The 25,601-nt window shown below is 46.8% G+C and overlaps 1 protein-coding gene across 3 annotated transcripts in view; it reads left to right on the plus strand.

Moving 5' to 3' along the window:
* The window catches only part of LOC144784677 (metalloreductase STEAP4-like), a 187,625-nt gene that overhangs the window by 95,844 nt on the left and 66,180 nt on the right, over positions 1–25,601 (plus strand). For all 3 annotated transcript variants that reach the window (XR_013601693.1, XM_078663618.1, XM_078663617.1), the window contains exon 2: positions 13,797–14,254. Coding sequence is in view for 2 of the 3 variants with exons in the window: in XM_078663618.1 (XP_078519744.1) it covers positions 13,799–14,254 (456 nt within the window). In the remaining variant the exon portion in view is untranslated. The remainder of the gene's footprint in view (positions 1–13,796; positions 14,255–25,601) is intronic.

Here is a 25,601-nt window from a genome sequence, read left to right on the forward strand (position 1 = left end):
AATTTTCAATGTGCTGACAATATTTTTCATTTAGCAATAATGCCCTTTCGAATGTCCATCTACTATGGTTATGTTGTATCTTCCCGTTATCAATACTTACTATTAGAGGGTTATGATCTGATAGAACCCTGGGTAATCGATCTGTAGAGCACTTGGTTATAATGGTGTGGGAGGCAAATATGTAATCTAGCCTGGCAAATTTAGAATGCAGGTGGGAAAAAAAAGTAAAGCCAGGATTATTTGGGAATGTCATCTGCCAACAGTCCTAAATCCCGTGTATGTTGCATAATACCACTAGGGCTCTGAATACTTTTGGTTTCCTCCCCTGATATACAAAATTGTGCCCGACGAACAGTCACATGGTAGATTTAGATTAAAATCGCCACATACGATCATTGGGACTGACCAATGTACTAATTCGTTAGAGATAAATTCCAAGAGGTCTGTATCATCTGTAACACACCCATATACCGAACAAATAGTTATTTTTTTTCCAGCACCATATTGACACTCCGTAATTGCCCACCGTCCAAATTTATCGGTGGCTGATAAATTGGAGCCCCCCTCCACCTGCCAAAATAGCCACCCCTCCTGTTTTATTTGCCTGAGTCATTGCCGTGACCAATCTATATCCGAGGGTTTTCAGAAGATGCATTTGTGACCCCTCCACGTGTGTCTCTTGAAGACAATCAATATCTGCCCCAATTGATTTGAGACCTATTGCTGTTCTCTGTCTTTTTTTCTGATCATTGAGACGGCAGATATTAATTATTAATATTTTTAATTTAGCCATTCATCCCAGTAGATTCTGCCTTGCCTACTCTTGAAGTTTTGCCTAATCTAGTAGGCCTTCTTTTTTTGCTGGTCCTATCTGTTATGAATTTAAATACCGGGACATTGGTCTTAATTATAGCCCTGACTAAGGCTCCTGTCCTAATTTTGTGCCTGTAAACCCTCCCCCTCCCCCCCTGTACACCCCCTGCCGAACCCTACACCCCTCCCCTGGAACCCACCCACGCCTTCTACCACCCATTGAGGCTTCCTTGTTCTGAAGGAACCCAGGTGTGGGCATTGGGGTAATCAGCACACCTCAACCCGCCCCGTGCCCTGATCCCTATATCCGCCAAAAGGGAAAAGAAAAGGGAGTCTACTTTGATAAAGGTCGCCAAATCAATTTTGCAAATATCCATTGATACAGTAACGTTACAATTGTTTTTCAGTCTTTTCTTTCCCCCCTCCTCTTCCCTATTCAGCCCTGCCCCTTTTTTGTTCTTCTGATATTGTCGCTGGCGGTTTGGTTAAGCTGTAATAGTTATGTTTTCTGTTTACTCTGATTATTTTTAAATGTGTCCCTTCCTGAGTCTGTAATTTCCTTTAGATAAGCCTGTCCCTGGATTTCACTAGTAAAGCTTTGAGTAACTCCATTAAGAATTATTTTTATTCGTGCCGGGTTCTGTAGATATACTGTGGTGCCAATTTGCTCAAAGGGAGTAAAGAGTTGTCTCAACCTCCATCTACGTTCCACCGTAGCATGAGCATAATCTGGTCGGGTAAAGAACATGAAACCTTTATGCTCCCTTTTACTGGTGGGCCGTGCAAGATCGAAGATAACTTCACGCAAGAGAAAGTTTCCAAAGTATACCAGCATTGCCCTTGGATATTGTGCTGCTGGTGTATGAGGTCGCTTTGGGAGGGTTAAAGGAAAGCGGTGAGCGCGCTGCACTTCTCTGTCCATTTCCCAGGATTGCAGTTCTGGAAATGCTTCTTTGAGAAGAGATGTCATGAAGCCCCTTGGGTCATTCCCCTCTGCTCCCTCAGGAATTCCAAGAAAGCGTAAATTATTGCGCCTAGCTCTATTTTCTTGATCTTCGATCTTCAACATCAAATCTTTTGCAATTCCCTCCTGCTCTTTTCCCTGTGCTTGGAGAACTGAGACGTCTTTCTCCAGGTTCTCTGTATGTATTTCCACCAAAGCCATTCTGTCAGAAATCTCCAAACAGGTGTGACCCACTTTTTTAATTGCTCCTTGTAGTTTCTGGATATCGATGTGGTTCCTCTTGTTATCCAATTTAACGTCTTCTTGAAAATTCTTAATAGAGTTTAGGACATCACACAGGGAAGGCTCTGCTTGCTTTCCAGTACATCCATCCTTGCCAGATTGCTTATGATCAGTCCCTTTGGCATCTCCCGAAAAACATAGATTATGGTCTGATTCAGTCGTGAGTTGTGAAACGGGGTTCCTCCGAATATGATCGATTTGATCTGTATTACTCCCCTGATCGGTTGTATGGTCATACATTAGTTTACTTTGTCTTTTTTGTCTTCTTTTCTTTTTTTCCAGCTTCTTTCTTGGGGTGTTATCTTGCATAGACTCATTCGGTTTCCTGGCGTTTGGATCTGGAGAGTCTAAAGACTCTGCACTTGATTGCTCTAGTCTCTGTGCCTCACTTGATGTAGATACGCCTGTTTCGTATATTTCAGAGTCTGATTTATCAGAGGTAGCTTGGGGTTGAGATTGTGATCTGTTACAGTGAGAAAGGGGTTTTGCTGAGGGGGAGTTGATAGTAGAGTATGACTTGAGTACGTGTGCTCCCCCGAACCTTCTTGTGACAGATTCATGTCTGAGGTTATCTCTGAAACTAGTTCTACAGTGCCTGGGTCGTGATCTAGGTCTGGATCTGGGCTTGATTCAGTTTCAGAAGCATCTGCTTTTGAATCCGCGGCATTTTTCTGAAAAGGGGATGAGACTGGAATTACTGAGATTGCTGGACCTACAGGTCCTGCCACTATTTCAGCTTCTGTTACTGCCACCGTTTCTGCTTCTGTTACTACGTGTTCGGACACATCGTTAGCCGCGGCTGTTTCGGTTGCTGATATTTGTAGCTGAGCCCTCCGTCTCTCAAATTTCTCAGAAATATTAATTCCTTCTCTGGCCAGTGGGCTAAAGATGTTGGAGATCTTTCGTTGAGACTCGATTGATTGCCCGCTGCTTTTGGCTGCCAACTTCAAGTTTTTAATTGTTTGGAGTCTCTTTGCTTTTTTAACAAGCAGTTCCATTTTATCGCTAGCATGCATGCCATCCAGATCCCTGTCTTTGTCTTTATCTTTGTCCTTGTCTTTGTCTTTGTCTTTGTCTCTGTCTTTGTCCTTATCTTCTTTGTTTTTGGACCCCCCCTTGTCTCGGGTCGTCTCTGTGCGCTCTGTGTGCTCAGTAACTTTTGTGCACCTTGTGAATTCTCAAGTAATTCCTCGGTCTGATTACCGGATAGCACACACCAGCCCCCCTCTGCCCCGCCATTCTTCCTTGTATATGTGCTTGTTTTTGTCGAGGTCCTTGCTCTTTTCTCCCCACTGGCTCATGATAGGCCTTTACTTGCATCTCGACTCGACACCCTTTCGCAGTCTTTGGTCTTGCCCGGATCCACAGTCCGCTACAGGTTACTTGAATCGTAATGCTGTGGATGCTGTAGATTCTGTGGAGCACTGTGGAACACTGACCGAATGGAGCAGGCAGCGGTTCTGGCAGCATTGGTGGCCAACCGGCGCCTCCCTTGCGTTGCCCCTGGCAACGGAGTAGCGTAGGCCGGCAGAGGAGGGCTGCCTGAGCTGTAGAGCGTCAGGCCGTCGAGGATCAAGGGAGCAACAGAGGCAGAGGTAGCAGAAGCAAACTGATCGACGGAGCCGGAGACAAAGAGCATCCAGCCCGCCTGGAGCTGCAGAAGACACCGCCGAGTGACAGTCCCCCTCTCAGCCTGATCCGGACATCAAGGACATAGAAGACATCGGACATCGGATGTCGGAGACCAGCGAAGGCAGGTGAGATGGCCACGGCCGGGGGGTCGGCAGGATCCGCGAGATGCGAGATGCTTGTAGCGCCGTTCACGGTCATTGCTCTGACGGTATACCGGCACTCAGCACTCGGTCGCTCAGCCACGATAGTTCACTGGCAAATACTTTTACAAGATGGTAAACTCTGAGAAGTCTTCTTCACCGCATATTCGCCGATTGATAGATAATCGCAAATCTGCATATATCATTCATCATTCCTTCGGGTTGACACATCGGGCGGATACAAAGTCAGGGTCCATGGAGCAGTGCTTTAGCCGCCGATCACACTGACGCCATCTTGCCTCCCGGTATCACCATCGCATCACTTCACCGTTAGATTGGGGAGCTTAAAAGAGGAATACCTAGTGACAGAAGGAAATTGGGGCTCGTGAGTTTTACAGGAAGACCAAGAGAAAATCCTGCAAACTGAGCTATGGGGACTGCAAAAAACTAGTTTGGGCTTGGTGACAGAATTTTTCCAACCATTGGCTAGTGCCCAGGTTGAATTTCCACCTGAGGGAGAAGGCTCTTCTGAAAGAAAAAATATTCACAACTCCTACTGAAAGTAGAGGACTCGCTCAAGGAATCAAGAACTGCTTGACATTAAAAGACACTTCTCTGTGTAATTACCAGCTGCTTGTGCCGAAGGTCCCAGGGCTGAGTACAAATTAGTCAAGAAATCTGTTTGGCCTGACCACGCTGTGTTTTTGAAATGTTAGTGGCCACCTTCCCAAATTAATAACACAATTTCTGACAGTGTTTCCCATTTTTGTGTGACAGTAACCTGATATGTAAAGTCACTGGTACTTCATCATTGTCATGAGTGTGGAAAATATTTACAAGAACTTAACAAAGTTTTGTGGAAAATCACATTTAGCGGTGCAAAAAGGTTTTTTTACAAAATCAGCAGGAGTATGGAAACTCTTAAAAACAAATACATATAGCACAAACTTGCTTTCAAGTGCAAAATCCCCCTAGGTGCAACATCAAGAATCCACTCTATGTACCATACCTCTGATGTAAATGTATTCAGTGCAGAGAGTAATTTATCACACTTGGTGCAAAAGGTGTGCTTATGGATGACTTTCCATTTCATTGGTATGATATTGTGGTACAAAATTACCCACACTGTAATGTCAGCATTAGTGTGAAAAACCTTTAGGAATACAGACTACAGTATCTGCTAACTCATATTTTGGGGACGAAAATCATATGAAGGCACAAAACCTCCTCAGCAGAATTGTGGATAACATTTGCGAAACAGAGCACATTTACCTCTATCATCTTTACAAGTGCAAAATAAACCTAGATGCATCATCAGTTGGGCTATAGAGACACTTTTAAGTGTCAACACACACCTAGGGACAACATTACATTAACCTTGGTGCAACATCAGCAGGAGTGTTAAAGCCCAAATTAGAGGAAAAATCACAAGTAAAATCACCTCTGAGTGCAAAATCACATGTAGGATCAAAAGGCAAAAATAGGAAACTAGCTGCCTATGACAAAGATAATGATTCAGAAAAGGGGGTGGTGATGAACAGAGTGTCTGAATTAAGCAGACCACTCTTACCCAGTCCAAAGATCAGGGCTTGATCCATCACCGTTATTTAGCTCACTGCCCCATCCCAGCTCAGAACCTGGCTATATGCAAATTAGTCTGTCCCTGGCCCAGTGCATCATGGGAACAGGGCAGACCAAACTACCAAGCCAATTCTTCACCAGAAAGGAGACAAGCTTCCGGGGACCGGTTTCTGCCATTTCAGGCGTCGTCGGCCCGGCTTGCTTGAATCCTGATGGAGCAGTGAGCAAGGGACTCATGTCTGAGTATACCCTTCCACGCTTATGGTGGACAAAATGATTCAGAAAAGGGGGTGGTGATGAAGAGAGTGTCTGAATTAAGCAGACCACTCTTACCCAGTCCAAAGATCAGGGCTTGATCCATCACCGTTATTTAGCTCACTGCCCCATCCCAGCTCAGAACCTGGCTATATGCAAATTAGTCTGTCCCAGGCCCAGTGCATCATGGGAACAGGGCAGACCAAACTACCAAGCCAATTCTTCACCAGAAAGGAGACAAGCTTCCGGGGACCGGTTTCTGCCATTTCAGGCGTCGTCGGCCCGGCTTGCTTGAATCCTGATGGAGCAGTGAGGAAGGGACTCATGTCTGAGTATACCCTTCCACGCTTATGGTGGACAAATGATTCAGAAAAGGGGGTGGTGATGAACAGAGTGTCTGAATTAAGCAGACCACTCTTACCCAGTCCAAAGATCAGGGCTTGATCCATCACCGTTATTTAGCTCACTGCCCCATCCCAGCTCAGAACCTGGCTATATGCAAATTAGTCTGTCCCTGGCCCAGTGCATCATGGGAACAGGGCAGACCAAACTACCAAGCCAATTCTTCACCAGAAAGGAGACAAGCTTCCGGGGACCGGTTTCTGCCATTTCAGGCGTCGTCGGCCCGGCTTGCTTGAATCCTGATGGAGCAGTGAGCAAGGGACTCATGTCTGAGTATACCCTTCCACGCTTATGGTGGACAAAATGATTCAGAAAAGGGGGTGGTGATGAACAGAGTGTCTGAATTAAGCAGACCACTCTTACCCAGTCCAAAGATCAGGGCTTGATCCATCACCGTTATTTAGCTCACTGCCCCATCCCAGCTCAGAACCTGGCTATATGCAAATTAGTCTGTCCCTGGCCCAGTGCATCATGGGAACAGGGCAGACCAAACTACCAAGCCAATTCTTCACCAGAAAGGAGACAAGCTTCCGGGGACCGGTTTCTGCCATTTCAGGCGTCGTCGGCCCGGCTTGCTTGAATCCTGATGGAGCAGTGAGCAAGGGACTCATGTCTGAGTATACCCTTCCACGCTTATGGTGGACAAAATGATTCAGAAAAGGGGGTGGTGATGAAGAGAGTGTCTGAATTAAGCAGACCACTCTTACCCAGTCCAAAGATCAGGGCTTGATCCATCACCGTTATTTAGCTCACTGCCCCATCCCAGCTCAGAACCTGGCTATATGCAAATTAGTCTGTCCCAGGCCCAGTGCATCATGGGAACAGGGCAGACCAAACTACCAAGCCAATTCTTCACCAGAAAGGAGACAAGCTTCCGGGGACCAGTTTCTGCCATTTCAGGCGTCGTCGGCCCGGCTTGCTTGAATCCTGATGGAGCAGTGAGCAAGGGACTCATGTCTGAGTATACCCTTCCACGCTTATGGTGGACAAATGATTCAGAAAAGGGGGTGGTGATGAACAGAGTGTCTGAATTAAGCAGACCACTCTTACCCAGTCCAAAGATCAGGGCTTGATCCATCACCGTTATTTAGCTCACTGCCCCATCCCAGCTCAGAACCTGGCTATATGCAAATTAGTCTGTCCCTGGCCCAGTGCATCATGGGAATAGGGCAGACCAAACTACCAAGCCAATTCTTCACCAGAAAGGAGACAAGCTTCCGGGGACCGGTTTCTGCCATTTCAGGCGTCGTCGGCCCGGCTTGCTTGAATCCTGATGGAGCAGTGAGCAAGGGACTCATGTCTGAGTATACCCTTCCACGCTTATGGTGGACAAAATGATTCAGAAAAGGGGGTGGTGATGAACAGAGTGTCTGAATTAAGCAGACCACTCTTACCCAGTCCAAAGATCAGGGCTTGATACATCAACATTATAGCTCACTGCCCCATCCCAGCTCAGAACCTGGCTATATGCAAATTAGTCTGTCCCTGGCCCAGTGCATCATGGGAACAGGGCAGACCAAACTACCAAGCCAATTCTTCACCAGAAAGGAGACAAGCTTCCGGGGACCGGTTTCTGCCATTTCAGGCGTCGTCGGCCCGGCTTGCTTGAATCCTGATGGAGCAGTGAGCAAGGGACTCATGTCTGAGTATACCCTTCCACGCTTATGGTGGACAAAATGATTCAGAAAAGGGGGTGGTGATGAACAGAGTGTCTGAATTAAGCAGACCACTCTTACCCAGTCCAAAGATCAGGGCTTGATCCATCACCGTTATTTAGCTCACTGCCCCATCCCAGCTCAGAACCTGGCTATATGCAAATTAGTCTGTCCCTGGCCCAGTGCATCATGGGAACAGGGCAGACCAAACTACCAAGCCAATTCTTCACCAGACAGGAGACAAGCTTCCGGGGACCGGTTTCTGCCATTTCAGGCATCGTCGGCCCGGCTTGCTTGAATCCTGATGGAGCAGTGAGCAAGGGACTCATGTCTGAGTATACCCTTCCACGCTTATGGTGGACAAAATGATTCAGAAAAGGGGGTGGTGATGAACAGAGTGTCTGAATTAAGCAGACCACTCTTACCCAGTCCAAAGATCAGGGCTTGATCCATCACCGTTATTTAGCTCACTGCCCCATCCCAGCTCAGAACCTGGCTATATGCAAATTAGTCTGTCCCTGGCCCAGTGCATCATGGGAACAGGGCAGACCAAACTACCAAGCCAATTCTTCACCAGAAAGGAGACAAGCTTCCGGGGACCGGTTGCTGCCATTTCAGGCGTCGTCGGCCCGGCTTGCTTGAATCCTGATGGAGCAGTGAGCAAGGGACTCATGTCTGAGTATACCCTTCCACGCTTATGGTGGACAAAATGATTCAGAAAAGGGGGTGGTGATGAACAGAGTGTCTGAATTAAGCAGACCACTCTTACCCAGTCCAAAGATCAGGGCTTGATCCATCACCGTTATTTAGCTCACTGCCCCATCCCAGCTCAGAACCTGGCTATATGCAAATTAGTCTGTCCCTGGCCCAGTGCATCATGGGAACAGGGCAGACCAAACTACCAAGCCAATTCTTCACCAGAAAGGAGACAAGCTTCCGGGGACCGGTTTCTGCCATTTCAGGCGCCGTCGGCCCGGCTTGCTTGAATCCTGATGGAGCAGTGAGCAAGGGACTCATGTCTGAGTATACCCTTCCACGCTTATGGTGGACAAAATGATTCAGAAAAGGGGGTGGTGATGAACAGAGTGTCTGAATTAAGCAGACCACTCTTACCCAGTCCAAAGATCAGGGCTTGATCCATCACCGTTATTTAGCTCACTGCCCCATCCCAGCTCAGAACCTGGCTATATGCAAATTAGTCTGTCCCTGGCACAGTGCATCATGGGAACAGGGCAGACCAAACTACCAAGCCAATTCTTCACCAGAAAGGAGACAAGCTTCCGGGGACCGGTTTCTGCCATTTCAGGCGTCGTCGGCCCGGCTTGCTTGAATCCTGATGGAGCAGTGAGCAAGGGACTCATGTCTGAGTATACCCTTCCACGCTTATGGTGGACAAAATGATTCAGAAAAGGGGGTGGTGATGAACAGAGTGTCTGAATTAAGCAGACCACTCTTACCCAGTCCAAAGATCAGGGCTTGATCCATCACCGTTATTTAGCTCACTGCCCCATCCCAGCGCAGAACCTGGCTATATGCAAATTAGTCTGTCCCTGGCCCAGTGCTTCACGGAAACAGGGCAGACCAAACTACCAAGCCAATTCTTCACCAGAAAGGAGACAAGCTTCCGGGGACCGGTTTCTGCCATTTCAGGCGTCGTCGGCCCGGCTTGCTTGAATCCTGATGGAGCAGTGAGCAAGGGACTCATGTCTGAGTATACCCTTCCACGCTTATGGGGGACAAAATGATTCAGAAAAGGGGGTGGTGATGAACAGAGTGTCTGAATTAAGCAGACCACTCTTACCCAGTCCAAAGATCAGGGCTTGATCCATCACCGGTATTTAGCTCACTGCCCCATCCCAGCTCAGAACCTGGCTATATGCAAATTAGTCTGTCCCTGGCCCAGTGCATCATGGGAACAGGGCAGACCAAACTACCAAGCCAATTCTTCACCAGAAAGGAGACAAGCTTCCGGGGACCGGTTTTTGCCATTTCAGGCGTCGTCGGCCCGGCTTGCTTGAATCCTGATGGAGCAGTGAGCAAGGGACTCATGTCTGAGTATACCCTTCCACGCTTATGGTGGACAAAATGATTCAGAAAAGGGGGTGGTGATGAACAGAGTGTCTGAATTAAGCAGACCACTCTTACCCAGTCCAAAGATCAGGGCTTGATCCATCACCGTTATTTAGCTCACTGCCCCATCCCAGCTCAGAACCTGGCTATATGCAAATTAGTCTGTCCCTGGCCCAGTGCATCATGGGAAGAGGGCAGACCAAACTACCAAGCCAATTCTTCACCAGAAAGGAGACAAGCTTCTGGGGACCGGTTTCTGCCATTTCAGGCGTCGTCGGCCCGGCTTGCTTGAATCCTGATGGAGCAGTGAGCAAGGGACTCATGTCTGAGTATACCCTTCCACGCTTATGGTGGACAAAATGATTCAGAAAAGGGGGTGGTGATGAACAGAGTGTCTGAATTAAGCAGACCACTCTTACCCAGTCCAAAGATCAGGGCTTGATCCATCACCGTTTTTTAGCTCACTGCCCCATCCCAGCTCAGAACCTGGCTATATGCAAATTAGTCTGTCCCTGGCCCAGTGCATCATGGGAACAGACCAAACGACTAATTTGCATATAGCCAAGTTCTGAGCTGGGATGGTGCAGTGAGCTAAAAAACGGTGATGGATCACGCCCTGATCTTTGGACTGGGTAAGCTTGGTCTGCTTAATTCAGGCACTCTGTTCATCACCACCCCCTTTTCTGAATAATTTTGTCCACCATAAGCGTGGAAAGGTATACTCAGATGTGAGTCCCTTGCTCATTGCACCATCAGGATTCAAGCAAGCCGGGCCGACGACGCCTGAAATGTCAGAAACCGGTCCCCGGAAGCTTGTTTCCTTCCCAGTATAAGAATTGGCTTGGTAGTTTGGTTTGCCCTGTTCCCATCATCCACTGGGACAGGAACAGACTAATTTGCATATAGCCAAGTTCTGAGCTGGGATGGGGCAGTGAGCTAAAAAACGGTGATGGATCAAGCCCTGATATTTAGACTGGGTAAGAGTGGTCTGCTTAATTCAGGCACTCTGTTCATCACCACCCCCTTTTCTGAATCATTTTGTCCACCATAAGCGTGGAAGGGTATACTCAGATGTGAGTCCCTTGCTCATTGCACCATCAGGATTCAAGCAAGCCGGGCCGACGACGCCTGAAATGGCAGAAACCGGTCCCGGGAAGCTTGTTTCCTTCCCAGTATAAGAATTGGCTTGGTAGTTTGGTTTGCCCTGTTCCCATCATGCACTGGGACAGGAACAGACTAATTTGCATATAGCCAAGTTCTGAGCTGGGATGGTGCAGTGAGCTAAAAAACGGTGATGGATCAAGCCCTGATCTTTGGACTGGGTAAGAGTGGTCTGCTTAATTCAGGCACTCTGTTCATCACCACCCCCTTTTCTGAATCATTTTGTCCACCATAAGCGTGGAAGGGTATACTCAGATGTGAGTCCCTTGCTCATTGCACCATCAGGATTCAAGCAAGCCGGGCCTACGACGCCTGAAATGGCAGAAACCGGTCCCCGGAAGCTTGTTTCCTTCCCAGTATAAGAATTGGCTTGGTAGTTTGGTTTGCCCTGTTCCTATCATGCACTGGGACAGGAACAGACTAATTTGCATATAGCCAGGCTCTGAGCTGGGATGGTGCAGTGAGCTAAAAAACGGTGATGGATCAAGCCCTGATCTTTGGACTGGGTAAGAGTGGTCTGCTTAATTCAGGCACTCTGTTCATCACCACCCCCTTTTCTGAATCATTTTGTCCACCATAAGCGTGGAAGGGTATACTCAGATGTTAGTCCCTTGCTCATTGCACCATCAGGATTCAAGCAATCCGGGCCGACGACGCCTGAAATGGCAGAAACCGGTCCCCGGAAGCTTGTTTCCTTCCCAGTATAAGAATTGGCTTGGTAGTTTGGTTTGCCCTGTTCCCATCATGCACTGGGACAGGAACAGACTAATTTGCATATAGCCAAGTTCTGAGCTGGGATGGTGCAGTGAGCTAAAAAACGGTGATGGATCGAGGCCTGATCTTTGGACTGGGTAAGAGTGGTCTGCTTAATTCAGGCACTCTGTTCATCACCACCCCCTTTTCTGAATCTTTTTGTCCACCATAAGCGTGGAAGGGTATACTCAGATGTGAGTCCCTTGCTCATTGCACCATCAGGATTCAAGCAAGCCGGGCCGACGACGCCTGAAATGGCAGAAACCGGTCCCCGGAAGCTTGTTTCCTTCCCAGTATAAGAATTGGCTTGGTAGTTTGGTTTGCCTGGTCCCATCATGCACTGGGACAGGAACAGACTAATTTGCATATAGCCAAGTTCTGAGCTGGGATGGTGCAGTGAGCTAAAAAGCGGTGATGGGTCAAGCCCTGATCTTTGGACTGGGTAAGAGTGGTCTGCTTAATTCAGGCACTCTGTTCATCACCACCCCCTTTTCTGAATCATTTTGTCCACCATAAGCGTGGAAGGGTATACTCAGATGTGAGTCCCTTGCTCATTGCACCATCAGGATTCAAGCAAGCCGGGCCGACGACGCCTGAAATGGCAGAAACCGGTCCCCGGAAGCTTGTTTCCTTCCCAGTATAAGAATTGGCTTGGTAGTTTGGTTTGCCCTGTTCCCATCATGCACTGGGACAGGAACAGACTAATTTGCATATAGCCAAGTTCTGAGCTGGGATGGTGCAGTGAGCTAAAAAACGGTGATGGATCAAGCCCTGATCTTTGGACTGGGTAAGAGTGGTCTGCTTAATTCAGGCACTCTGTTCATCACCACCCCCTTTTCTGAATCATTTTGTCCACCATAAGCGTGGAAGGGTATACTCAGATGTGAGTCCCTTGCTCATTGCACCATCAGGATTCAAGCAAGCCGGGCCGACGACGCCTGAAATGGCAGAAACCGGTCCCCGGAAGCTTGTTTCCTTCCCAGTATAAGAATTGGCTTGGTAGTTTGGTTTGCCCTGTTCCCATCATGCACTGGGACAGGAACAGACTAATTTGCATATAGCCAAGTTCTGAGCTGGGATGGTGCAGTGAGCTAAAAAACGGTGATGGATCAAGCCTTGATATTTGGACTGGGTAAGAGTGGTCTGCTTAATTCAGGCACTCTGTTCATCACCACCTCCTTTTCTGAATCATTATGACAAAGATAATGGTTTCTATTTGCATCCTCGATTGAAATGCCACACCCAGGTTTCCGGTTCAGGGGTTACGGCATTGGAAGGAAGAGATGAATGCAGTGAGTAGAGTTGGGGCATAAAAAAAACTATTTCAACTCAGTTTCAGTCCAATTAAAGACAAGAAGACATTACACTAACTGGTAGCAAATGGCACTTCTTATTTTGAGAATGTTGTTGAGTGGTAAGGGGTGTGGTAAGTCAAGGAAATGGAAAGAACGTTTGTATGCCATCTAAGTGGCTTACGAAGTGAATGTTGGCACTAGGGAAGTTATCATAAATAAAAAAGTGACAGGGGCTCAGAATCTTGAAGGATGTTCTCAGGGAAAGGAGTAGGTGATAGTTGAGGTGAGCCCCACAAATCAGTGATGAAGCAAACAGAATGACGACACAATCAAATAGTACTAAATGTAGTACTGAAAGAAGTACAAGTGTTGAGGTTTTTGTAGTTGTGCACAAGTGCTAATATTTCAACAAACAACAAAAAGATGGAAGGAGTGCTTCTATTAATCTAAACTAGAGGTGACTGCCACATTCCAGTCCATTGTTAGCTAGTCATTCAGGCACTGTAGAGATAGACTAGACATTTGCAAATCAGTCTTGGTCCTGTTCCTAAAGGAACAGCCTCATTGCTTTTACAATGTCTTCGTTAAATGAACTGTCTTGGTAAGATTTGTCTGAGGATCTAACTCATATTGGGCCAGATTTCACTGAGCCTGGAGTTGCCAGAACTCTTGGGGTTTTGTAACTCCGAGGGTGGGTAACCTCCCTTTCACAGGCCACTATTAATGAGGGTCTTAGATGTGATGAATGTATACTGGTATGTTGAACTCTGATGACTTACTTTTTTTTTTGCAGGCATGGAGACAAAGTCAACATATAACATGCCGCTGGTTCAAAAATCTTCAAGAGAGAATGAGACAGTGTGCATTTTTGGAACAGGTGATTTTGGAAGAGCCCTAGGCTGTAAGATGCTGCAGTGTGGCTATAATGTTGTGTTTGGCAGCAGGAGCCCAAACAATGCTAATCTGATCCCAAAAGGAGCAGAGGCCCTCAGCCATCACGAAGCTGCTCAGAGATCCGGAATTATCTTCGTTGCAGTTCAAAGAGATCATTACTCATTTCTCATTGGGATGGCGGATGCCCTCCGTGACAAAATATTGGTCGATGTAAGCAACAACCTCAAATTAAACCAATATCCAGAATCTAATGCAGAATACCTTGCTGAGTTGGTTCCAGGAGCTGAAGTGGTCAAAGCATTTAACACAGTGTCTGCCTGGGCGCTGCAATCGGGCACTTTGGATGCCAGTCGGCAGGTAAGCATATATCTAGTAAATTGTGTATTTATGTTCAAAAAGTGCAATTGTTAGCATTCGTGATCTAGCATGCAGTGATAAAGCAGTTTGCATTCCATGACATAATGCATATGGACATTATGGACTGAAATGTACAATTGTCTTTTGTTAGATTTTGGGGTCTCTAGTTGGCACAGGTAGGTACTTGTAACAAATAGGGACCCTGGCCTCTAGTCAGGGTAAGGGGGATACAATCCTTAGATAACTCCTGCTCACCCCCTTGGTAGCTTGGCACGAGCAGACAGGCTTATCAAACGCAATGTGTAAAGTATTTGTACCAACACTCACAGTAACACAGTGAAAACACCACAAATGGACTCCACACCAGTTTAGAAAAACAAACGTATTTAATCTAAACTAAACAAGACCAAAATGACAAAAATCCAACATACACAGTTCAAGGATATGATTTCAAAAGAGTTATTAGGGTTGTGTTAAAATAATCCACAGTTGCGTCACGTTTAGCCAAAAGTACCTTTAGATGCGACAAAAGTTCCAAGTGAAGGCTGCAGCACTGAAAAACAAGTGATGCGTCACTTCTGAGACCTTGGGGAGGGGATGCGACAACCCCGCTGGATGCAGTGGGCGTGTTGCAATGACTCCGATCCGTATAGGGAGGGATGCCATACATTGCATGAATTCCGGGGCGCAGGTTTCGTAGGAAGCGCCTCGCAAAGGTAGGAGGCGCCGATCATCAAGACGGTGATGATCTCAGGTGCGGCAGCAATGCGCAGCGTCGATCTTCTCCTCTCGCGGCCCCTCGATGCGATGGCTCTGCAACGACACTCGCAGTGATGTGATGAGGTCCGCAAGCAAGCGGTGCGACGATCTCACCCAGCGACGACAGGCTCTGCGACGATACTTGCAGCGATGGTGGAGCGATGCGTTCCGCAAGCGAAGGATGCATCGGTTCTTGCAGCGGCAACAGGCGCTGCGACGATCTTGATCTTCGTGGCGGCTGGAATTTCCTCGCACTGTCGGGGATGCGCTCTGCAAGCGGGCAATGCGTGAAACTTTGCAGAAAGCCTTTAGTATCTTCTTGTCCAGCCTTACAACTTCCAGAGGCACCACAACTGGCCCAACCCTCTAGGAAGGACAGAACTCTCTCAGTAGAGTTCAGGGGAAGCTGGGGGTGAATTCCTTTTGTTCCTGGGAATTCTTAACAGGGAGCCAGCTCAACTCAGGCCCTTGGAGATCTCTTCAAGCAAGGGAACACAGCACAAAGCAAAGTCCTTTCCCTCTCCTTGGCAGCAAAGCAACTGCAGGTCATTCCACAAACACACAGCAGGACAGTCCTTCCTCTTCAGTCTTCCAGCTTTCTCCTTGGCAGAGGTTCCTTCTTGATTCCAGGATGATCTAATTTTCTGTAGTCTGGGGTCCTATACTTATACCCCTAAAAGTCCTTGTTCCCTTCATGCAGGAGGGCTCTGAGCCCGGTCTGAACCAGTTCTGGGTGTTCCTTGAGCACTTTGTTTTCCTGGCCTCTCCTTTCCTATCAGAGAGAGGGGCAGGGTCATCAGCCGCTCAGCAAGAGGTGGAGCCAGCATTGTGGAAGGCAGGCACAGCCCTATTCAGGCCCAGGTGCTACCCCCTCCCACCACTCTAGATGCAGATGGAGCTATTCAGCTCAGGGATGGCCCACTCAGCCTCTGGGAGCCACCCAGCCCCTGCCACTCACAAACCAGACAGTCAATTCACAAACAGGCCAAGGCACACAGAAAGGTCAGACAAGAGAACAGCCACTTTCTATAAGTGCTGTTCTCAAACACAGGATTTAAAAACCATCTTTCCTAAAAGGTGTGTTATTAAATTCTGAGTTCAAGGATACCAGACGTTTATGTCCTATCTTGCTCCTATGGGAAGATATGCAGGTAACCACTTGTGGCGGTTCAGAAGGAGGGACACTGACAACCGGGTGAGGTAAACGGGGTTTTATTTTAATGAATGTCTTCTTCTTGCGCTGGGACCTCCTCTCCCTTGCTAGGGTGGCTGGATCCAATGTTGCAGCTAGGTCGCGGGCTCTACGGGGACTGGATCTTCCGTCTTCCTCCTCCGAGTCTCTGTCCCGGGCCGGGTTCCACCGCCACATAGAAGACAAAAGAGATAGGCTCTCAGGTTTACTGGTCCTGTAGAAAGCGTTCCCTTGGGGTACCAGGGTTAGTGAGGACACCAGTGAGAGAGAGTGCTAGTTCTATGTAAAGTGCAGGAAGAGTGAGGGGTCTTCGTGAGGGAGGACGGTCACTGGGCTTTATATAAAGGGGAGGGGTGTTTGGAGTGGGTCGTGACACTGTACACTATTTACACGGCGGCTCCCCGCCTTCCCCACGAGCCTGCTACCCGGTCACGCACCTGTGAGAGCCACACTCCTCCTCCTCTTGGAGTGTGGCTGGGCGCAGCGTGGTATCGCGGGCCTCCTGGCGCCGCTCCTCCTCCTGGATTCCTCGCGTCTTCTTCCTCCGTTCTTACTCCACGTTTGTCCTCTCCGTTCGGGTCCTTCTCTCCTCTCGTCTCCGTCCTTGCGGTGTTGGGGCACACCCGTCCTTCTCCTTCCGGGTATTTGTTGTCTCCTCCTCGCCACACGTCATGAGAAGGCGTGTCCACCTGTCCCCTACCACATTCGCCGACGATCACCAGTACGTCATAGGGTGGTGTGTCTTCTCGCACATCATCGACGTGGTTAAAGGCACAGTCCTCCTGCTGGGTCCACCATTCGTCCGTCTCCGGTCCCCATGTAGTCTGTGGCAAAGAAGGGGCGTGGTTAACATTAGGATTCTCCTGTGCCTACAACACAGTCATCTAGGCTGCCTCCCCTAAAGCCACTACATATTCACTTAAATGCTTTCCACTCTTCCTCTATACACCTACCCCCAATAAAAGGCGTTTGATTCAGAACACAATTCTCGAAATTCAACTTCACAACTTTCCAGTTGCTATCCCAGGCAATCTCTCCATCTGCCTGTTTGAAGGCAAACTCTAGCCAACAACGCTTGTTGATTGAGTCTGATCAGTTTCCAATTCTGAGGTCTGAAGATATTTATGCCTTTAACTGGTTTATAATGTAGTGCTAACATGCTGTCTTCCAGCTGTCTCATAATGTTTTGACCTATTGAGTTCTTGGTAGTAAAACCAGACAGTAGCATCGTGCATAGTGTTGAATGCAGCCTTTATCCGCCATGAATGTGTGACATCAAACTGTGTTACCGAAATTTGTGTTTCATACATTCTGTCATAGCAATGGCCTTGTAGCCCTCTCTGAAGCATGGAAGTATCCACGTTTCTGGTGTTACAATGGCAGAGTAAATCTTCATGCATCGTGTGATTATGTGCTACTGGCATTTTGCCCTGGGTACTTTCTAGGTTAGGCTACTATGTCTTATTGAGGGATGAGTCGATCTGTGATTCTGGTGGGTAAGAGTTAGGGTAAGGACTTTGCCAATAGGTTAGGCATTATCTAAGACAATAGACGTGGCCATTGCCCGACAGATGGAGATCTAGATTGTGCTTCTTGGTTGCAATACTGCTGTGTACCGTGATAGTAGACTCCAAGACACATCTTGACCATGCTAGATATACACACTGCGTTCTGAACAATGTGCTCTGTTGGGTGTTAGCGTGAGGCTTGTCCTGAAGGAAAATGCTGATGTAAACACAGTGATAGCCAACTGCATCACATATTTGCATTATGTTGAATGTGTCCAGTGTATTGGATGTTTGTATTTTCTTGCCGTTTATGCAGTAAAATTCATTACTGCTTGGTGGCAGACATTTGCGTTTCTTGCATGTTTACAGGCATCTGTCGGATGCCTAGCCAGGAGGCCAGCAAAGAAATATGTGCATTTTCACCAAATGAGAGCAACACAGTGGGCCTAGTTTTCTAGACCGTGACATGATCAGAAGCTCAGCAACCTTTTTTTTTTTTTTCAGCAACCTTTTTAAATGCAGGTGCACTACAAAATAATTAAAGACTCGGTTTTCACATTCTTTCCCTAGTGAAAAATATGTCAATTATGAGCAGTGGTTAAAATACTTATTTAGCTAACTTGTGCAGTTATTGGGACAGCTGAGTGTACAGCTTGTTAAAATTAAAAAACCATTAATCGAGAGGATCAGGTTAATTTACACCATGTATTTCTAACATGTTGAATTATTTGTCTGGGTATGCCAATGATTCACGTAAACATGTACCTTTGAGGTCTTCAAATGTTTTAAATGGCTTGTGTGTTCTCTAGCAATTTTGGCCCTGTAGGGCTCTGGTTCTGGACCTGTGTTGTGCCATGGGGCTCACTAATGAAGCCACATCCACTGTGAATATGAAAAAACAAATATCATTAGGATAAGCTATATGGGGACATTTCTGGTTTGAACAGACAATGTTTTTGGGAATAACTGTCTCCCTGATAAATCTTTAGGCTATGTGATTTGCCCTCTGGTTACTTTTGGGGATTCCAGTTTTTCAATTCTACTGAAATCATGTGTACATTTGTAAATTTAGGCCTGGTATTTCACTATGCCTGTACGCGACTACTTTTACTTTTTTTTTATGAAACACTGTCGAGACACTGATTTATTATTATTGGTATACCTTGCTGAGTTATGAATTTCTAAACCCTGGCACTTTCCTTAGTCAGCTGTGCACTGCTATGGCTTGGAAGCTTCAAAGTCAAGGGCTAAAATGCATACTTGGTCACCAGTTTCATGATCCTGGTACAGTAGCATAAGAATACAAGAGATAAAGGACCCCTTTTGATACAATTACGGTCCAGCAACTTATGATTGCTGTGGGAACCTCGCTGACACCACCAACGGATTACTCACCCCCCTTGTGAATTATGGAAATTCAAATGTTGCCCATCTTTGGCTACAACTTTAAAAAACACATGGGTGCTTGCTTTGAATTTATTATTGGCATTCTAACCACAATATTAGTAACTTACACATTCAATTACAATTAAAAACTGTTTGTTTACAAACTTTTTAAGTGCATGGGGGCATGGCCTGCTATGGAGGAAAATGGTCCCCTGAACTCTAGATCCATCGCCTCAGCCTGGCATCATCATCTCCGAAATGAGCTAAGTACATTAAACACACTCAAACTATATGAACAAGTGCAGGTAGGGAAGGCAGCACAGGATCCCAAATCGCTCCCTGATGCCTCCACTCTGTAGGAACAAAGCTACCAAGAAACAGGCTCTCTACAGCCTATAGCATGACCGCCTCTATACCAGTAATGTGGCAAGGCCGCAACTAAAGAGCCAACGAGCTCGCCCCAGATAGGACCAATACCATATCAATCCTCCAATCACTAGCCTCTCTACAAGTAATGGAAAGTGAGTGATTCTACCATTACAGCAATTTCAGCAGTGATACACACAACCAGGCAATAGTCAATTAAAATGACTTCAACCCCGTAATTATACAGACCATCCCAATACTACACCTCTGCTCAAGTGGGAGTGCCACAATCTTAGAAGCAGCATAATTTCAAATCACCCGCTACTGCTTACAACTCTGCTGAAGTAGCATGACCTAAATAACAGGTTGATTGAGGTCTACAGCATGGCTGCTTCCTGTCCCACAATGCCATGAGGTACCAACTAAAGAGTCATTGAGACTGCACCAACTGGGACAAAGACCTCATTGTGCCTCCGATCGGTAGCCTCCTCACAACCTTGAAAACTGGCTGTATGCGATCTAAAATATGGCCGCCCACCTTCCAGTAACATGGTGAGGTTGCAACTGAAGTCCTGGGGTGAGCATACTGACCAGAGACTCATTCCACACCAAGCCTCTGATCCCGTTCTTCACTTCGTACAAAATGCAGTAAGTGTCTCTGCTTCTTTTTGTCTATTCTTTTAACCTTCCCAGCTAAGAACCCTGCAGTTTTTACTGTGGCCTCCCTGTATAATTCCTCCAGCAACCCTAACCATATGTGACCCTCTAGCTGGAATGTAGGGCATGACATCACCACTAGAGCAGAGTGAAAAGACATGAGAGGTCCCCAACACCATCTTTGACAAGGATTCTCTACACATTGCAAAACACCACACTCCTGAGTAGGCATTCATTTAAACATCTGTGAAAAGTGCTCCCCAACTCCAGTCGGCAAACGAGGGGGTGTACAATACATACTTTATCTATTAAATTAAAGGCTCATCTCACTGACCACTGTAGAAATCTGGCTCTTTATATAGTATACCAAAAAGAGCTATGCTATGCAAAGAGACCAGGTATACCTTATGAGTGGACAGGGGCTTGCTCCCAAGGTGCTCTATCTAGGGTAGTATGGTCGAGCAGAAGAAAAAAATAAATATATGAATCCAGGATTTGTAAAGTGCAGGAAATCACACATGAGGCTATCAAGGTCCTGTGTTGTAGGCACAGGAGATAAAGTGACTTGTTAAGAATCACAGGATGTTGACGCTGATGCCAAGACTGGAATCTGGTTCCCACCAGCTCGGAAATCGGCAGCTCATGCTGTTACGCCAAACAGAGTCAATAAATGATGCACACAATCAAAAAGGAGATCTTCACCAATTTGGAAAAATAACAGGTATCTTTCTATATGTTTTGAATCTGAGAACTTCATATCAGGTAAGTACTTTCTCATCTTAGATTTTATACAGTGTCAGCACATTTAAACATCAGTGCATTTGTACGCATAATGCTTTCCTATCGGGTAAAGAATATTTACTGCATACATATATTTACGATGCATTTTCGTGTGACCCCTTTCAGTTGTGAATTAGTAGAGGTACAAGGACTAAAGTTCCACCAGCAGATTGATTGTATCTACCCTGGTGAGTCTGGGTGCAGAGGTGCTGGATAGGCTAATAGCCTTGCACGGTAGGTGGTAGAAGGGAAGGGCGGCCACCTGGAAATAGGCTGCAAGGGGGGACTTGGGGAGTCCGGGAACTTCAAACGGGATATTGAGGGTCCTGGGAGCATGGGGAGCAGTTGGTTTCTTTAGGACCGGTTTGGATGGCTTGGATGCAGATTATTTGTGGTCGGCTGACTATCATGCATCGGTCCACTCTTGGTGCTGGCCTCTGCAATTCTGATGTCCCTCGGGGACTGATCATGGGTGATGTTTTTGGACTCCCGGCCGAACGTTCAACAAGCATTGGATGCTGCGAGCGTCTGGTCCCCCGGTATTGGTGCAGGAAGGCTCATGGAAGTCCTGGCCTCTTCAGTCCTGGTAGGAAGATGGATCTGACTTCCTTGAATGCACCGACCCTCTCCTGGAAAGCTACTACTTGATAGACCCAGTGGATAGCAGCTTCTTTAAGATGAACGTCGCTGTAAATGGCTGCAGGGGAGAAGCTCCTTTATTCAAGGGGAGATAATGGCTGTGGACTGAAGTGCTGGCAACCCTCTGGGGATTGTGGAGGTTGCACAGCTGTAAGATGAGTCGGGTCTTTTCAATCATCAAATCTCAGTGTGGGAGCCAGGGTTTCTCACCAAAAGTCCATAGCAGTCTCCAGTTCTTGCAGGGTCGGCTCTTAAGGGTCCACTATTTCTTTTCAGTCAGTGGAATCTGAAGTTCTGTATTCAGGAGCCCCTAAATACTAAATTTAGGTGTGTTGGGGAGTGGAGATTAGTAGCAAATGGGCTACCTACCCTTGGGGTACTATGCCCCCTACATGACCACTTTCTGTGGGAAGTAGGGACAACCCTGTACCAGTTTGCTAAATTCTGCCGTCACCAAGAGAGCCGAATTTTCCTAGAGTAATGAACATCAGGCAGCTCACCTTAGGGGTGTGACTGTACTGGCTGTGCTCCACACCTACTAATTTCACACCTGTCCTCGTACCAAATGGGCCTCAGGGGAGGAGGTGGCATCTTCCAGGTCTGGGGGATGCAGGGTTCGCATATCATATACAGCATGGCTTTGAAGATTACGTCCTTGATATGCTGATTGCTAGCCATCCTGTTTGGATGAGGTGTTGACACCTCCTGTTAGAGCAGACATTGTTAATGACCTCTGAAAGTGGGGTTCTCACCTCCTATCGGGTCAGAAATGCATTTGTCGTGGCAGGCTGGACTGGACCAGTCTATTAGCACATCACTGGACTAATGGGATTAAGGGGGTACCTCTAAGGTACCCTCTGGTTGCATGTATTAATAAATCCACCACTGGAATCAGTGTGGGTTTATTAATACAAGATGTTTAATACAAGATGTTTGATACCACCAGATGTTTGATACCAAACATCTTTGGTTTCAGTGAAGCCATCATGTAGCTGAGTAACACTTAATCACTAGTGCCCAGTACATGTACTCAAGATGGTTTCACTGGTAATGTCCAAGAATTAAGTTGGACATCACAGGGGCATATCTACTCATGCAGGTAAATCATCACATGTAATATAATGCACTCTGCCTTAGGGCTGTAAGCCCTGCTGTAGGGGTGACTTACGAATATTACATGCAGTGTCAGCAGGCATCACACACAGGAGGTGTTCTATGCTGTGTCTTCACTTTCGTCTGTACTGTGTCAAAAAAGAGCCTTCAATGTCAGTTTGCTTGAGTATGGTGAGGGGTCCCTTAGGATAGCACAATACATGCTACAGCCTTTACGGACTCTCATTAGCATCCATGCCCTAGGCACCAGGGGTACCATTTACTAGGGACTTCCACAGGTGCTAAAGGTATTGCCAATTGGGGAAAGAAGTGCCCAGTTTTTGGAAAAGAGATCTGGCACTGGAGACATAGGTAACAGGAACCCAGAGCACTTCTGTTAATATTGCATCAAATACCATGCTAAAGGTGAGGGTAACCACATCAAAGGGGCACTTTTCTGCGCCTACCAAATGAGCTTGGTTGCCCCCCACTTCAGCTTACTTCAAATCAGTTTGTTCCAAACAGCTAAAGCACCAAGATGGCTAAGAAAGAATCAAAAACAGGTACGAAAAGGACAAAGCAGAGCCTCCGGTATTTCTCTTTAAAAACATGACTGAATTAAAGGAAACAATAGACACCATTCTTAAAAAGCTTTTCCGATGTCTTACAACATGCCCATCAACAAAAGTCAGAATGGAAATTATGCACCAAGATGTGGGGGGCATGAGATCAATATCAAACAAATAACTGACGAGCTATGTGAAGCAGAGCAGCACATCAGCAACCTTCAAGACAATCTCCACAAAGAAAGACCTCAGCTCATCACATAAAATGTCAACACTGATGCAGCGCTCTATAGCTGAACATGAGAATTGAAATAGGAGGGGCTACATAAAATTTTGGGGCTTTCCTGAAAACAGCAAAGGAAAATATAGCTCATGCATTGCCTTTCTGGAGGACTGACTTCCTTGCAACACTAATATTTCTTTCGATAAACGCTTTGAACGTGAGAAAGCGTATTGTATCACTACACGACAAAATGATCGTGCTTCCTCATTGGGCCTTCCTAGACCAATAACCTGCAAACTCCTGCATTACCAACATGTGGAATTAATCCTGGGCATCATACATAAGAACAGAGGTATTAACTGGGAAGGTCACCGAATCACAGGATCACCATCTTGTAGTACTATTCCTAAGGCTTTCTCTCTCTCAGATCTAAGCTGCAGAACACGAACATCCCCTTTTTCCTTTTCAGCGCCTGACAGATTGCACATCACCTACAAATGTTCATTGCACCTGTTCCATGATCACCAAGACCTTGCTTCAGTTCAAAAGGCAGAGATGGATACATCCTCTTTCAATGCAATGTATTGCCACTTTTTATGGGGCATTAACCTCCTTTCTTTTTTGATAGACAGTTACTTACTCAGGCCTATTTCCTGCTAGACCCTTCCCTTCTGTGCTGTGCTGTGGCTGAGGTGGCAACGTGACGCTGGACGCTGGACGGGGAGAGCAGGAGCAAGAGCGAGCGAGCGAGTGAGACGCGGAGCTGCAAATCGAAGAGAACGCGGTCTGCGTTTAATTAAATCCCCCCCCCCGGGGAATCTCTGAAGAAGGTGCCGAATGGCCCGCGAGTACAGAGAGAGGGCGTAGAGTGCACTTGGGCTTCGGCTGCATTGCGAGAGGAAAGCACTGCTGCAGCCGAGGGTCCCGCCCCCAGCCCTGGGTCCTTTGATTTCGTACTAGTGGGCCAGGTGCGGGCATCGGAGCCCGTGGAGCTGGGGAGGAAAATCGAATATAGAAACGTGCAAAAGGAAGCCTAAATCCCTAGGGAGATGCCCGCGCCAGGGGCCCCTTGTGAGGTCTGGGCAGGCATAAGCCTATTCTGCCATAGTAAACAGGAATAACCAGTCAGTGAGTAAGGCAGTGACAAAGGCAGCACAAAGAAGAAACCACGGCCAGCCAGTCAGCACATAGGGAAGGTAAGTTGCTACAGATTTTATATTAAAAATTGTTTAATTCATTTTGGACCAGTGTTTGAGTAGGAAAGACTCAGGAAGTATAAGAAAAAGGGCGGGAGGAAAAGTCAAAGTGAGCTGGAGAATTTGCAGTCGAATATTGAAAGGATATTCTGTTTGGCCTGGGCAAAATCTACGGAACAGGCGAGAATCTTGGAAATGGCACCAAGAAAGGCAAAACCAAGGGAAATATGCTTAGACCAATTGGAAAAAGCTGATGTGTTCGACCTGACACCAGTCGCAGAAGGGCCCAAAGAGGCGGTAGTGAATTCCCCCGTGCTAAAAGAAAAAAGGGAGAGGACAAAAATCGCTAAGAAATCCACCAGTGGCAATAAACTACTAGGTTGTGAGAAAGATGGCGGCCTAGTGTCCAAATCAATAAAGGACTTTGTGGGGAGGCATTTTAAGAGAACACTCACACCGGGAAAAGGCCAAGCCCAAATGCAAGAGATTAATAAGGAGCTATTAAGTGTAGAGGAGGTCGTGGAGATTGTTGACTCCTCCCTTACACAGAGTGATCTAAGTCGCAGGATCCTGCCTATAGAACCAAGACTTTCATCTTCTCCGCGGATCTTTTCCTTGTTTAGGGCTGAGGAGGAAGGTTCGGTAGAGATTGGGTCCAAAGATGTGGGGGACTGCTCTAATATGTCAAACCCTGCGGCAAGAACTATATTTGACAGAAGCTTGGATCATGTAGAAAATCAAAGCCCAAAACCTTTAGACTCCCTAAATGAAATATTACGGAATAGCATGCTGGGCTTGGATATTACAACCTCATCCTCTGCCTCTATGCTGGACATTATGCTGATGCTACAAAAAATGCTGCAAGGACTGCTAGAGGTTTCTGTGCTAAATAATACCCTGTTAAATAATCACGAAATACAGTTTAAGAGAATGATAGAAAAACTACAGGGGATAAGGGGACAGATGCCTACAATGGTTAGAAC

Source organism: Lissotriton helveticus, chromosome 10, assembly GCF_964261635.1.
Source record: "Lissotriton helveticus chromosome 10, aLisHel1.1, whole genome shotgun sequence".
NCBI classification, from domain to species: domain Eukaryota; kingdom Metazoa; phylum Chordata; class Amphibia; order Caudata; family Salamandridae; genus Lissotriton; species Lissotriton helveticus.